This window comes from Heliangelus exortis, chromosome 30 (genome assembly GCF_036169615.1).
Source record: "Heliangelus exortis chromosome 30, bHelExo1.hap1, whole genome shotgun sequence".
Classification (NCBI taxonomy): Eukaryota; Metazoa; Chordata; class Aves; order Apodiformes; family Trochilidae; genus Heliangelus; species Heliangelus exortis.
Window position 1 is genome coordinate 4,036,770 of NC_092451.1, and position 14,903 is coordinate 4,051,672.

General features: G+C 49.4%; 1 protein-coding gene across 31 annotated transcripts in view; it reads left to right on the plus strand.

The window, feature by feature from the left end:
- Nucleotides 1-715: 715 nt before the first annotated feature.
- The window catches only part of AAK1 (AP2 associated kinase 1), a 67,442-nt gene continuing 53,254 nt past the window's right edge, over nucleotides 716-14,903 (plus strand). For 6 of the 31 annotated variants that reach the window (XM_071729108.1, XM_071729113.1, XM_071729112.1 and 3 more), the window contains exons 1-2: nucleotides 718-1,102; nucleotides 1,224-1,574. In XM_071729108.1, the coding sequence (XP_071585209.1) occupies nucleotides 1,412-1,574 (163 nt within the window). In that variant the 5' untranslated portion in view covers nucleotides 718-1,102; nucleotides 1,224-1,411. Of the gene's footprint in view, nucleotides 1,103-1,223; nucleotides 1,575-14,903 lie in introns of all 31 variants that reach the window. The other 25 variants (XM_071729114.1, XM_071729136.1, XM_071729121.1 and 22 more) reach the window with 8 other exon arrangements.

Sequence of the window (14,903 nt, forward strand, 5' to 3'; positions counted from 1 at the left end):
TTAGAAACCTGGCCCAAGGGCTTTGGGCTCTTCAGATGAGCCAGGCTCCTCAGCATCTGACTGCAAGCAGCTTGAGGCATTGGAATGGGAAGGAGAAAAATGTAATTTAATAACGAACTTGAGGTGCAGGCTTTCCAAAGGCAACTGCTGGGTGCAGAGAACACCCCGGGTTTTGAGGGCTGGGGATATGTTTAGTTAATGTTTAGTTTTATATGAGGATCTTGCGCCAGGCCTGTGTTCTTCAGGTCAAGCCCAAGATGTTACAACAGGGAGCTTTTATTATTATGACACGAAAACGTCAGGTTTAAGCGGAAGTATTTCGAAATTAATTCGAAAATAAATAAGCGCCGTGAGGACCCAGCGTGGGCCGCGGGGCTTCGGTAACAGAATTTTTTCCGTCCAGCCCTCCTCGACGATGGGAAAAATGTCTCCTGGGCACCCTCCGCTCCCGGAGCCCCCATCCCGTCCGGGGCAGCTCCCGTGGGGGCTCATTCCCCGCAGCCCCTCGCAGCCCCATCCAAACGCCGCCTGCGGCCCTCGCCCCCTCCTCTCCTCGTCCCGGCCGTGCCGCGCTGCATGCCGGGAGTTGTAGTCCTGCCCGTGGCAGCGCGCCGCCCGCCGCCGCTACCGCTGGGTGAGCCGGAACTACCGCTCCCAGCGTGCCGCGCGGCAGGGCCGGCGGCCGCCATTCCACCTCCTCCCCTCAGCCCCCGCCAAAAGGCTCTCGCCCCTCCGCCGCGCTGTGGGGCGGGGGGCTCCGGCGGCGCTCCCGGGGGGCTCGGCCGGCGAGGGGCGGATATCCCGGGCCGGGCTGAGCCCTGCGGGACGGCGGAGGCGCGGGGGCGGTGCTCCTGCCGGCAGCCGGGACTTCCTGTGCCAGCCCATTTCCTGGTCGGATGGGGCCGGCGGGGGGCGGCGGCGGGGTCGGTCCCTGACGGGCTCGGTGGCCGCCGGGAGCTCCGCCAGGCAGCGATGCGGGCCCCGGGCCCTGCCGCCGGGCGGTCCCCGCCGTGACCCGCCGCGGGCAGCCGCTGGGGCTGCGGCAGGCCGGCCCTGGGCGCCGCTGCGGGGTTGCATGGAGGCAGCCCCGGCCCGCAGAGAGGTACGGGGCGGGGGGCCCTGGCGGCCGGGGCGCCCCTGAGGGGGCTGCGGTGCCCCAGGCCGCGGGGTGGGGGTGACCGCCTTCCCCTCACCTTCCCCGTTAACCCCCTGTGGTTTTGCAGGTGTGACTCCCCCGGAGGACGACGCGCCTGCTCCGCTTGGCCCCGCAAGGCGAGCGGCCCCGGGTCCCTCTTCACCGGCCCCGGCCGGGCTGCGGGAGGAACAAGGAAGGGGTTTAGGACCTTAAAAAAAAAAAATAAAAAAAAAAAGGCATCGCCCCCCTGACCAGGCAGCTGCTGTCTCCTGAGAAATGAAGAAGTTTTTCGACTCGCGTCGGGAGCAGGGCGGCTCTGGCCCTGGGTCGGGGACCAGCGGGGGAGGCGGCGGCAGCGGCGGCCCCGGCAGCGGCTACATCGGGCGGGTGTTCAGCATCGGCCGCTTCCAGGGGACGGTGGAGGAGGTGCTGGCGGAAGGTAAGAGCCCGGGGCCTCCTGCCTTGCCTGGGCTTTCCCTCCCCCTTTCCCTCACACAGCTGGAAGGAGGGGAGGCTTTGGCCTTTCCCGGGCACTCCCCCTCGGTCCTCGTCTCCCCTTAAAACTTCGCCGTCCTTGACAGACTTGGAGCCCGGGGGCAGCTGCAAGCTGACATTTCTGGTCAGTCCGTGTGTAAGACCAGTGTGGGTTTGCTGGACTTCAGTTGATTTGGTTTTTTTGGTTTTGTTTTGTATTATTTTTTTTTTAAATGCTTTAGAAATTGAGAGGCTTTCTGAAATTAATTGTTTCCTGCCTTTCCTAAGCTGTGAGGTTTATTCTTTAAATTTTTATTTATTTATTTATTTAAAAGAAAACAACCTCGGGTTGTCAAATGTTTTGGTGCAGAACAGGGTGCTGTAAATAAAGAAAACGGTGGGCTTCACTCTAACTCCCTTCAGCCAGTTGCCTCCTCTCTTACCTCAAGCAGAGGGGAATAAAAGGTTGGAGTAAAGTCCTTGCAGATATGCCACGCACATAGGTAGGCTGAGCAGAGTGAGCCATGATTTAGGATGAGGGATTTTTGGTTGTGTGGGGTTTGTGCAGGGGAAGCAGTAATCCCAATTGCAGTTTTTTTCAAAATTAAACAAAGAATTGAAAATGAATGCTGGGTGTTACAAAACTCTTGATGTGTACAGTCCTTGCAGTGCAGCAGCAAGCTGCTGGTATTTTTTTTTTTTTTTTTTTTTTTAATTGTAACCAGCACTGCTGCTTTAACTATCACTTTACATTTCATTTGTTTGGCTATAAGGGGCCTTATGAGTGGCTGTAGCTGGTAACCTTATCCTCGACCTTCAGAGAGCTGTTGGCCTCCTTAGACCTGCTCCTGTGCAGCATCCTTTGCAATTTCAGTCAAAACAGTGTTTTGTTTTGATCTTGTAATAGCAAAGGAGAGGGCTGCTGCTGTATGAGGGCTGAGTGGGAGGCCCTGTGTTGGCTTTTACAGAGAGAACCCTAAAATGGGAAAAGGGACTCCGTGCACACTGTGCATTCAGGTTTGGGAAAAGCCACCACAGTGTATCAGGAAATAGATCTGTGACCACCTTTCAAATATGGTTTCTGATATGTTCTGCTGCATGCTGAGCTGAGAGCAGCCTTTCAACCAGTAACTATAGTGATTTTTTTTCTTTATTCTTAACTCACAATTTGCAATATATGTCTGCCTCGGTTGATATTTCCAAGGCTCTTTTTGGCCTTAGGAACTACGTGAGCTAAACCTGAGAAGATGTCACAGTCTTTTTTTAGTGTAGGCTGTCCTTATCCTGGTAAGATGGGAAAACAGAGGCTTTTTTTTGCTGATGAATAATCTGTTGGCAGGTTCTGCCCTGGTGCTGACAGCATCAGGAAGCCAGCCTGTGTGTCACTGGGCTCTTTGCAGCTCAGCAGGCTTCAGCTCTGGCCACCAAAGGTTGGAGGTGGTGGCACAGATTGCCTGGGAGAGGTGCCTCCTCCATACCTCCCTGTCCTGGAGGAGCTGCTGCTTCTGAGGGCCTTTCCCTGTTTCCTTGTTTTTTTGCTGGCCTCTGGGATGGAGCATGGCCTGGTGCTGGCTGCAGCTCTTGGATCTGCATGCCCAGGCCAAGCAGCGTGCTGCAGGACTGGAGAATTCCTGTGTTCTCTTCCTGCCCACGCTCTAAAGCAGAGGAAGTTCTCCTGGTGAAATGTGCTACGGAGGAGTTTTCCTCACAGTTAGTCTGGTGTGGGCAATCCAGAATCCCTCTGCATGGTGGAAATCTCCAAGGGGACAAGAGTGAGGTGGGTTGGAGGTTTGCAGGTGGTCTCCTCTTGATGGGGACAGAGGGGTGAAAACGCCATTTCCTTCAGAGGAAGCATTAGGTCCTCTGGGGGGTCAGTGTGAGGCAGAAGTGTGGCAGCTTTGCAGTCCTGGAGTAGCTGTGTGTGCTCCCTCCCCAGGTGCTGGGGAGCTGAAGGTTTTCACTGGCTCAGCTGGAGACCTGGGGAGCTCTCAGGCATCCTGGTTCCTGGTGATGTCTGAAGCTTTGGCCAGAAAACTTTTGTGTGTCTGCAGTGAGCTGAGGTGGTTCAGCAGTGTTGAAAAGGCAACTTGTGAAGTCTTGGCTGTTTCTGCTGAAAGGAAAAGCCCTTTGGGAAGCACTTTGGAGGAGGAGTATCCTGTCTGGGAAAGAAGCTTCTGTGATCCTCATTGCTTTAGAAAGGAGAGGAGGGGCCTGGGTTTGGTGCAGCATGTGAAGCCTAAAAAATAAGAGCTGTAAAAGTGGCTCAAAAGAAATGATCGATGGTGTGGGGGAGACTTCAGTCACAAGGCTGAGGAACTGGTTGGACCAGAGCTTTTACAGTTCAGGTGCTGGGATTTACCTCTGGGAAATCTGTTACCTCTGTCAGGCAGAGCTGTGATCACTCAATTCTGCTGAGCAACCCTGCTGAAGAGGACTTGGCCCAGGGTGGGAGTCCTGAACCAGGCACTGGGAAGTCTGCCAGGGGGCAGAGGCCTCCACGGGCTCACTGTCTCTTGTGTGGATCCCCCAAAATTGGGGGTTCACCCTTAAAAATAGTTGTGTCTTGGAAGCTTTTCTGGGCAGGGAGGAACATTCCTCACTTTTGGGAGAGAATAATGCTGAAGTGGTTGTTTGTCCTTGGTGTTATAATAGCCATGAATCATTATCTTTTTCAAACAATACATAGCAATAGGTGATTTGTAGTTGAGTCTTTGGAGCTGTCTTGCTCTGATCCCTATAATAGCATGAATAATCTCTTGAAAAATTCCCATCAAGGTTTGTGTGAGGGTTGTTGGCTCCTGTGGGAGGTCAGGACTGCTGGCCTGGGGGTTGGTGCATGGTGCTCCAGGCTGGGCTTGGGGGGATGTGACTGACTTGGAGGTGACTGAAGTTTCAGAGAGGAGGTGAGTGCCCAGGAGGCCTTTGAGTGTGTGGGTGAAGCAGGCTTCTATCTTAATGTTTTGTTTAATAAAAGAAATGAAACCAGGGTGATCAAATTGGATGCTGCTTTTTGTCTCTGCTTATGTGTAAGAGGGGAGGAAAAAAAAAAAAAGCCCACCTCACTCTGAAAGCTCACACTGGAGCTGTGAGGAGGGTGGTGACTCTGGGGCAGCAGGAACATTTAGGAGGATGTTGCCAGAAATCAGAAGTTTGTTAATGTGCATCTTGTGGCAGTGTAGCACAAACCACCTTTTCTGGGGGATTGTCCCAGTGTCTGCTTTTCAGGGTCCTGTGTTTTGTGTTGCTCTGTGCCAGGCTGAAGGAGATGCTGAATTGATGATCCAAAATCTGTAGGTGTTGATGGGGCATGTGTTTGAGCTGGGATGTTGTCTTAGTCTACTGCTAGCAAAAGATCCAGGCTGTGCTGCTTCAGGTCTCTGGAAAATAATTTTCAATTACTAGTATTTTTCTGAAGGTGCTGCTTGTGGTCTTTTCCCCTTAAAATGTGTAAGTTAGGGGATTAAAGTTGAGTAATTGTTGGATATTTCACTGAATTTTTTTCAGCTGCGTGGCTCTGTGTGTGCTGCTAACTAATGTACATTTCAAAGCATTTAATGCTGGAGACTAGAAACCAATGTGAAACCAGCTTAGATTTGGCTGTGTTTTTTTACTCCATTTTGGAAAGCAGAGAAGTCTTCATCATGGTTTTCTTCAGCAGATCTGCAGGCCAGTGTGTGTGTGGAGAGCTTGGCAAGGCTGGGAGTGTACAGGCTGTGTCCCACGGGGAAGGTGATCCCTGAGCTGCTGAAATGTGTGGCTGGGCTCATTGCAGAGGATTTCTCCTGGCCCCTGCCTGCCTTCTCCCTGGAGCATGCAGCACCTTGACTTGGGGCTGCCATCATCCTTTAAAGTTACACATGAGATGCTTCTGAAATCACTTCAGAACCTCGTCTGAGGTTGTGCAGATTTACGTGGTCCTCAACCCAGTTCTGGTGTGCTTGGGTTCAAGGTACCACTTTGAAGTTTATTTTGTTAGTTGTTACCTTCTAGCTTCTGCCAAGTGCTAGCTGCTGATCAGCTGACCAGTGACATTTGGATTAGGAATTAAACCAGTTCTCCTCTTGGAATGGAACATGTGATTTTATTTCTTTATTTATTTCCCCCTCATTGCTTTTCCTGTGCACCATGTGAGGCAGGGCATGGACCCTGCTTTGCAGGGGTGGGTAGGATGCTGACTCCTCTGTGCTTCAGCAGTTTTTTGAGTGCACAAACCACACAAACTGGTGAAGAATCCCAGGTGAGCTACTGGGTAAATGTTGAGGTATCCCAAATGCTTTGGTGCTTTTAGCAGCACAGATTTTGCTGGGGCAGAGGACGTGCCCTATCCCTAGGAAGGAAAAGGAGGTGTGAGTGTATTTAACAGTGTAAGAAGTTGTTTAGCCCAGAGGCTGGTATCCTCTGCCTCACTTGTAACCTTTATGCAACATACCAGAGAGAGGGTCTGGGATTGTACACAGGGAGTGGGGAGTTCTTGCATAAGTTCTGTATTAGCTGAAAGCATTTTATTGGCAATGTTAGCCCAGGGAAGTCATGGGGGGGGCAAGTTTTCTGCAGTCATTGTCCCATGAAAGAACCTTCTACATTCAAATAGTTTCTAATTCAAGAAGTCCTGTAACAGCCTTATGAAGTTGTCAGCTACTTAGTATAAGAAAGCTTAGTTTTGGGGTTCTGTCTGAAGAAAATACAGAGTTTGACTGTCCAACTTGCAGTTACATGCAAACAGGTTACTAATGTCTGGTTGTGACACCACATTTGGATCTCAGGAGAACATGTACTGCACTACTGTTTGGCTGTGGCCTTCATCCCTTTGGACAGGAGCTTGAGAGCAGGTGGTAGGTTATAAATGTGCCAAAGACAAGCTGGAATCCACTTTGGGTTTAGCACTTGCTGCCTTCCAAGCTCACCCATCTGCATTAATCACAGATAATAAGGGGTCAGAACTGGTTGGGACTGGAAACTGCTTTCTTTGAGAGAGACTTTTTTTCATTGAAAATAGTGATTTGGACACAATGAGGCTGTGCCTTCTGGAACAGCAGTTTGCCAGCTGCAGGACTTGCTGCTCCTTTCCTGGGAAGTCAGAACCAGTTTGCCTTCATTTGTACTAAATTAGTGCTTACTGGTGTTGCAGGTGTGGAAGGAGACAGGAAGTCTGAGGAGAAGACTCAGACTGCCATGAGCAAACTTGGTTTATGGAGGAGTTCTTTGATAATGGGAACTGAACAAATAAGTTTCCCAGGGAAGGGAAGGATGCCTTCTCTCTTGGATGGGGGGGAAGTGCAGCATGTCCTTGTGACAGCATAGTTTTGGAAATACACCTCCTCAGGTCAGATACAGGCTGCTGAGCTTTTTTTGAGAGCAGGAACAATATTGACAGTGATTTACAAGCACAAGGAAAAGATTTGGAAAGGCTTAAGTGAAATACAGTTGTGAGGTAATTCACTCTCATTTGAGGCTTTTTATCATAACAGAAAATTCCCTTTTTTCCCTTGCTGAGGCCCAGGAGATGCCACTAAATGAAATGAAGGTTAATGGTAGCTGCCTACAGTAGGATGCAGTAGAATGAAATCAGAGGAGAGCTCTGCAGCTCCTAATGCCAGGAGCTCTCACTACCCTCTTGCCAGAGTATCTGAGCCCTGGCACAGTCTGTGAAAATGTCCTTCCTTTGTTTCAGGGCTGCTGGGAAAATAATATACTGAGATATGAAGGTGAAGCAATGCAGGATATGTGTGGCCAAGTCAGGAATTGATCTCTGGCTCTCCAGCTTGAGTGCTTTAATTGCAATCTGGTTTTCTCTCCAACGCTGCTTCTGGTTGGGATGGGTGTGTGCCTGCTCTTGGCACTCCTGTGATTTCAGCATAAATTTACACTTGCTCTGTGGCAGAGCCATGCTGACATTGGGACCCTGGGCCACATGTCACAGGAGTGGATTAAAGACCTTTCTTGGAACAAAATGCACGTGGCATCTGTCTTGCTTCACGATTTTACAGAAACAAATTACGCACTGGTGAGCAGTGATCTCGTAGATTAAAAATAAATTAAAACCCATCAGCATCTGAGTTCCCCAAGCAGAGCCTTTGCACGTGTGTGCATCCTCCCAGCTGAGTGAGGAGCTTGTTGTACTGTGATGAGTACAGGTAGATCTGATCTTCCCTCAGTCACTGGTAGCACATGAAACCAGCGTGTTCCTAACTGGTGTCTGTAGGGCTGTGATAGGGAGATGACCCCAAAATGTGCCTGAGTGGACTTAAAAAGCAGCCTGGCATTCTGCCCTGGAGGGTGTGACAGGAAAATACATGGTCTCCTGATGCTCTCAAGTGCACAGCAGTTATTCAGGTGATAGCTTGTGTCTCCTTTACCACTGCAAAATAAATGGTTGCAAGGTTGATGTGTGCTCCCTCTAATGGTAGCAGTAAGGTGAACTTGGAGCTTGTCTCCCAAAGCAGGGCAGAATGGTCCCAAAGCAGGGCAGAATGGTCCATGAGGAGTGTGCCCTGGCCTGGTTCATGCAGCCATTCCTTGAACATCAGTTTCTGTTCAAAGCACCATAGCCAGCAAGAGAAACCCATGGTTTGATGTGATAGACATGGTTTTGTGACTTCACTGCTCTCCTGGATTGTGTGGAAGCTGTCCAGATGTTGTGGGAGCAAGAGTGATGTAAAACTCAGACTTTCAAAGTGCTTCTTCCTGAAGAAAACACCCTTTTAATTAAGGAGGAGGATCTGTGGGAGCACATGTGTGCATGAACAGACTCCTGTGCTGGTGTTCCTGCCTGTCTTTGGAGCTGGAGATTGTGGTGCCTCTCGTCAGGAGGGGTGCACATGGTGCAGCCAGGCAGAGGTGGCTGGAGGGCAGGCAGTGCCACCTCTCCTTGGGGAGAGGGTTGGGATGGAGATAGAATCATAGGAACCAGCACGGTTGGAAAGGACCTTCAGGATCAGTGAGTCCACCTGTCAGTCCTACACCACCTTAACCACTAAGCAGGGATGGGGCAGCAGCTGGAAAAGGAAGGGTTCATCTTTGTAGCATCCCTGTTTCTTTGACTAGAGTTTTGCAAATGTCCTTGGGGATGTCATCAGGATGCTGGAGATTGGGCTGGGGACTAGATGTGCCCTAAGTGGGCCCTGGGAGTTTGGGCAAACACTGCCAAGTGGGTGCCTTAGGAGTTAAGCTCTTCAGTAGCTGCATCTTCATTACAGCCCGCTCAGAAGTCGGTGGATGAAAGGTGAAGCCAGCCCCACTTGTCAGCTGATTAGATCCTGCTGGTTCTTACCTTGTTTGGTTTTTTTTATTTTTTATTGGTTATGTTTGTAAGCAAATAAAAAAGGCTCCCAGAGCACCAATGTGTGGATTGTGGGGTGCAAGGGGTGACGGAGGGAAGGTACAGCAGAGGGAAAGGGAAGGGGCAGAGCAGGCGTGGGTCAGAGTCGCCTTCTGGCAACAAAAATTCTTGCTGAAAGTCAGAACGTTTCTTTTGGCCTTCACCTGGTTTTAAGTCAGATGTCCTTGGATATGGGAATGGGTTAACCCTTCTGGTTTTCTGCCCAGGCACTAGTTGGAGCTTGAACTGTTGTGCTGTCTCTCAGCAAACCTGAACCCTCCGGTACCAGGTGCTGCCCAATGTAAGTTCTGTGCAGAGCAACCAGAGGAGGAGGGAAAGGCATTTATTTATCAATGAGAAACTGAAGCCCTTGAAGATGTAGCCATTTGATAAGGGCTGTGTAGGAAAGCAGTGACAAAGCCTTGTCTGAAATGCAAATGTGACTCCTTGTCTGGGGTTTTAACCACGGGGTCATTAATATTCATGTCACCACAGGATGGAGGAACTTTTATCATGGGCTCGGGCCCTGTGTCACACACTGCAAACACAGAACAAAGCCTCTGGGGAGGCCTGGCTGCCCCTGCTTGCTGGGGCTCAGCATTTGTGTTTGCCACTAAAATATGTGCTGCATCCTTAGGAGATGTACTCAGCAAGAGGCAGGGCTGGGTGCAAGCAGCTGTAATCTTACAGCTGATCAGGACAGGATAATTAGCACACGGTACCTCCCAACAATCTGATGTTATTCAGGGGCTGGAGGAAACACATGAACTCAGCCTTGCTCACACAGCATTCAACAGAACATGTGACAGGATTAAACATGCATTGGGTTTTTTTAAAATTAAAAAGATGCTATTTTTGGAGTGGGACAGATGGTGGGTTTCTACCTTTTGCTTTTGTTTTACACTTAACGTTAGGAGCACTTCACATTGTACCTTTGCAGCTTGTTCTGCTACCAAGCAGGCTAGAAATGCATATATTGATATATTGCATGGTAAGTTGGATTTCTCAAGCAGTTACATAAGTTCACTTGAGCTTATGAATTAAATCCCTAATTATTATTATGGGGGCTTGTGAGTAGCAGTCACAAGACTGCAGGCTCTGGACCCCTGAAGTTCCTACTCCTGGACATCTGACAAAAGAACAGACAGGCATATGCCTATTCATATCTCTCTCCTTCCTCACCTGTATCTATGTGGAAAAACCCAAAGCCCTGCTTCATGTAGGGCTGGTTTTTATTTTTTATATCAATTATTTTTCCCTCTGCTGAGCAATGGCCACTGTGTGCCTGTCAGTGTACCCAGTGGTTTGAATGCCCTGAGAGAGCTGCCTGCTGGGGTAGTAGTTACCTCTCCATGCTTGGAGGGCTTGGAAAGTTCACTCCTGTCTTCAGGCTTCAATTTGCATATCCTCTTCTAGAGGAATCTGACATAGCCCATAAGTTGTGTTTTCCTGTTACTCAGCCAGATGGCACTTCCATGGCTCAAGAGTATACCTGTGCTTCTATGGGAGACCTGAAAAGCTGGAAATCTGCATCCCTGGACTTCAGCAGAGCAAACTTGCTTGAAACCAACACACTGTTGGGGAGCTCTTCCAGTATCATGTTAGCTGTAGGCATGTGTGAGGGTTTCTCTTGTGTCTCTCAGGCTGCTTTGCTCAGGAGGGATGTCTGGGTGCTACCATAGTAATCAGGATTCCTAAATGTATAACTTGTCTGTTGCCATGAGCTCTCTTTGGATCCTTGCATAATTGCTTCCCAAATGGAGTTTGCTGTTACCATAGCATTTAAGGGCTCCAATAAGCCCTCTCTGACAGCCCCTGGCAGGAAAGTCCAGTTAAAACCAGTCCCAGCCCTGGTCAGCTCCATCTTGTGTTCCCTTTCTTCCACACCTCCAGCTCCACCCTGCTCCCTGCTCAAGTCTTTTGGTTTTGCTCTCCTCCTCTCCTGTGGATGTGATTCACTGCTCCCCTCCCTTCCCCTCCCTGCTGGTCCTGCCCTCCTCAGATGAGGGAAGGTAGAGCCCACGCTTCTGTTCTGGTGTTTCTGGTTGTATTGTTGTTCTGGTTTGTATTATCAGGCACTCGTGGCCGTGGCTGCCACACTAACGTGAACTGTGATGTCCTGAGCCTGTTTGAAAAGCTCCTCGGAAGGAGGGTGGAGCCTCTAAATCTAAATCTGTCTTGTCATGGCCTAGATATTGCAGCAGTCTCACGAAGCAAGGGCCCTCTAATTGTGTTGGTCATGTTGGGTAATCACATTAGGATCCCCAGCCATGGTAAATCTCTGTAGGGTTAAATGTGTCCCTGCTTTACTCTTGCTGAGAATCTGATCCCCCCCCGAGCACTCCCTGAGCCTTTGTTTTGCCAAGGAGACCTCCTTTGCTCTGTTTGATATTCTAGGTGCTCTGCTAAAGTTTGTCTGGTGGTGCTTAAGGACTGGAGCTTGAGCAGTGCTACAGCTGGAGCTGAGAGCTCCTGCTTTCTTGAGTTGGTGGTGAGAGGAGTTTGTGTAGAGCAGGGCTCTGCTTGCACCCCTCAGGCTTTTTGTGGAGTTCTGGGTGCAGATCTTTGCCTGAATGGTGCATGTTGTCTGATGGATCCTCACTTAGCCAATATTTACTTGTTGAAAGTATCCTTACTTAGCCAATTTTTCATCTGCTTAGTTAATTTTTCATCTGCCTCATATCTCACCTGGGGAGATGAACGTTTCAGCTGAATCTCCTGATATTTGTGCCTGTTTCAGGTTTCCTGAGTTGCAATAGTAGGTGTCCTTTATGCTTTATCTAGGTGCTCTCTGCTTTCCCCACCATCGTGAAGCTCTGATTTGCTCTTACAGCCACTTAAAATGGTCAGAACGTGGATCCAGTGTGAGTGATTGTGACCATGGCTACTTACACAGACAAAGCTTTGTCTGGAGTTACTGGTTTGCTTTTTGCCTTGCTGTCAAGATAACTCTTAAATATTCAGACCACTTAAATTACTTAAATTTGTGACTGATGGTTCAGGATTTGATTTGATAACTTTCCCAGAGCAGTAACCCAACCAGAAAGCACAGTTTGGGTTGGTTTAATGGTGTTTAGCTCCCTGTACAGGTGTTGATGACGATGAGGTGAGATGCAGAAATCCCAGGGACTGCTCCCATGCATGAAAGGAAACACAGTGCTTTGTTTTCTGCTGTCTCATTTGATTCATAGCTCTTAGGTCTGTGTCAAGTGTAGGGACTTGTGTCTTTGTTTTAGAGCCCTTGAGCTGGAGGAGAACCCCTGCAGTGCTGTGCAGACACCCTGCTTTCTGCCTTGCAGAGTCCAGTGGTTTGTGTTCTTGATAGGCAGAGGTCATCTGTATAGCTTGCTCCAAATACTGCTCTGGGAGGTGCTGGGGCAGCCCTTTAAATTGAAGCAGTCCCTTAAACTTGGCACTGTTATGCTTTAGCATAAGTCAAGTGACCTTAAAAAAATCAAAACAAAACAAAGTAAAGCTTGTTACTTCCTTTGAGGTAGAAAATCTCAGCTGAGAGTAGAGCTGTTTAGGTTAGCATCATTATCTGCTTTTCTCAGCTGGAGAGCCTGTTGGCAGGGGATAAGGGGTGTTTGTTTTGTTCTTGCTCAGAACTGAACTCTTGGGTTTACAATGCACAAAAACCACTTGGAGTGAGAGGAACTTGGGTGTAGTAAGACCAGGAGATCCACATCCAGATCTGCTGCTTGTCCATCTACCTCTCACCTCTGCTCTCATCACCACAAAGTCATCCCAGTCACACTCACAGCCATGGCTTGCTGTGTGTGAGCCTCTTCTGCTTCAGCTGGTGACTGAGCACACCCTCTCACAGTTTGTGTTTGAGTTTGCAAGCTGCTGACACAGTTCAGCTGAAAGAAAATCCTAGTTTTGTAGTCTGGATCGTGGGAAATGGACACCAGTTTGTCAGGGAACTCCTGAGACATGATGCAAGCCTGTGCCTCAGGACAGGTTATGTGATTTCTGTGTGTGCAATAATCCTCACTTACATGGAGATAAAATAACATGTAAAATCCTTAATTGGGGATTATGGAATTGGGTGGAAGAGTGAGTCACAGGCATTAATTAAATCCCAGTACCCAAGCATTAAGATGAGCAGTGCTCCAACATACAGTAATAAAAGAGCAAAAGGCAAAGGAGAACATCAGTACAACCATCACTGTTTCGAGTCTTTGGAGCCTTTTTGTGTGAGGTAATCTGGAAAAGACTCTGGGTGGTGTCCCTCCAGGTGGTGGAGAGCAGACTGGCAGGAGCTCAGTGCTGTCTGGGTGTGGAGGGTAAGAATCTGGGGTTTGCTGAGACCCCACGAGAATGTGTGAGCAGAGGTCTGACAGAGGGGTCAGGAGTGATGAGGGCACTGTCAGTCCTGCCTAGAAGTGAGAGGCTGGGTCAGGTGAAATCCTGTGCCAGGCAGTGACAGGGTGACCCAGGGCTGTGCCTTTCCAGTGGGGCAGTCCTGAGCTGGGCACCAGCATCCCACTGCAGCTTGGAGAGGGTGGAATGAGGCTGTGGGAACCTCCTCCTCTGTTCAGCTTGGCATCCTCAACCCACCTGCATTTGACTCCTCTGGGCAGGATTAAAATCTTCTTTGTATGCTGATTTTGTCTGGTAGTTACAAAGCTGTAGGACCACTGGGGAGAGAGAAGTTTGACATTAAGTTTTTGGATGCTGCTTAGGTGGAGCTGAGTGTGAAAAGGAAGAAAACCTGGAGGCCATGGTAGTGATTGTGCAGGTGAGGCTGGATTCCTGGTGGCAATCAGGGCACTTTGTGATACCTGGCAGTGCTGGGGAACCCCTAAAAAACCATTTCTTCCTGTTGGTAAAATGCTGTGCCTTACCCAAAATGTAATGAGAGGGGGTTCTGGGTGAACTTTGAGACCCATCTAGGGTGTCTTGCTGCCATCCCTTACTGCAGTTGGAGGTTTTTTTCTGGATTTTTCCTGGCTGGACACCTGAAGGTGCCCTTCCAGCACAGATTTGCTTTCTGGAGGCATCCTGCAGAGCTCATGTCTGCAAAGCAGAGCTGAGGGATGGGAGCTGTGTGCTTCCTCCTGCTGCCATCAGCTGGCACACTGACCCAGGTGTTCTTCAGTCAGCTTCTTAATTGGTTTGGGTTTTTTGTTAATTGGGTTTTTGTAAACCTTGGGAACTGGTGAGCTGCAAGCACCCTGTGCAAAGGAGTTGGTGTGGTTTTCCTGTAACAGGATCACAGTAGCCTGCACTGGGGGAAGAAAAAAATAAAAAAAATCAAATGAGCCTGCCCCTTGTACGTTAGAAATAAATGCTAAGGAAGTTCTTCTGGCTTGTGAGATAAGGCAGAATATCACAATTCATGGTGGATAAGGATCAATAAGCATTCAGATTGTGGAAATGAGGAGTGGCTTTGTACCTGGTTCAGCAAAGCACTTAATTTAAGTGCCTGCTAGCACAACTGGGGCTTAAAAAGCTGTACTGGCTGTCCCTGGAGGCTGAATGTTCCCTGGGCAGTTCCTGGGGACATCTGCAGAGCACTTGGCTGTCCCCTCAGCTTCAGCACTAAAGTGCTGGGGGGTGTGCAGAGTTTTGAGGTGGATGAGGTGGAGCTGAAACACAGAAAGCTGGAAACAGTTGGGTGGAAAACCACAAGTGTTGTTTGTCCAGCTCAGAAAAGAATTCCTGAAGAATAAAGTTTTTAGTGGCACCCAGAGGGTTTATCAGGAACTGTGGCAATTCTGCAGCAGTCGTGTTGGTAGGAAAAGCTGTTTTGGATGTTTTGGGGCTGTCCCAGAAGGAGCAAGTGGGTCAGTTGTCCATGTGGGGTGTGCAGTGTTCAGCACACAGATCGTGTGTTGGGGCAGCACTTGCTGAGCTTGGTGAATTCACACCTTCACCAGGGACAGAATTATCACAAAGGGGTGATGGAAGGAGCAACCCACTGCTCTGTAAACTCCCTTACCATGGCACTGGTGCAGCTTGCTTGGCAGC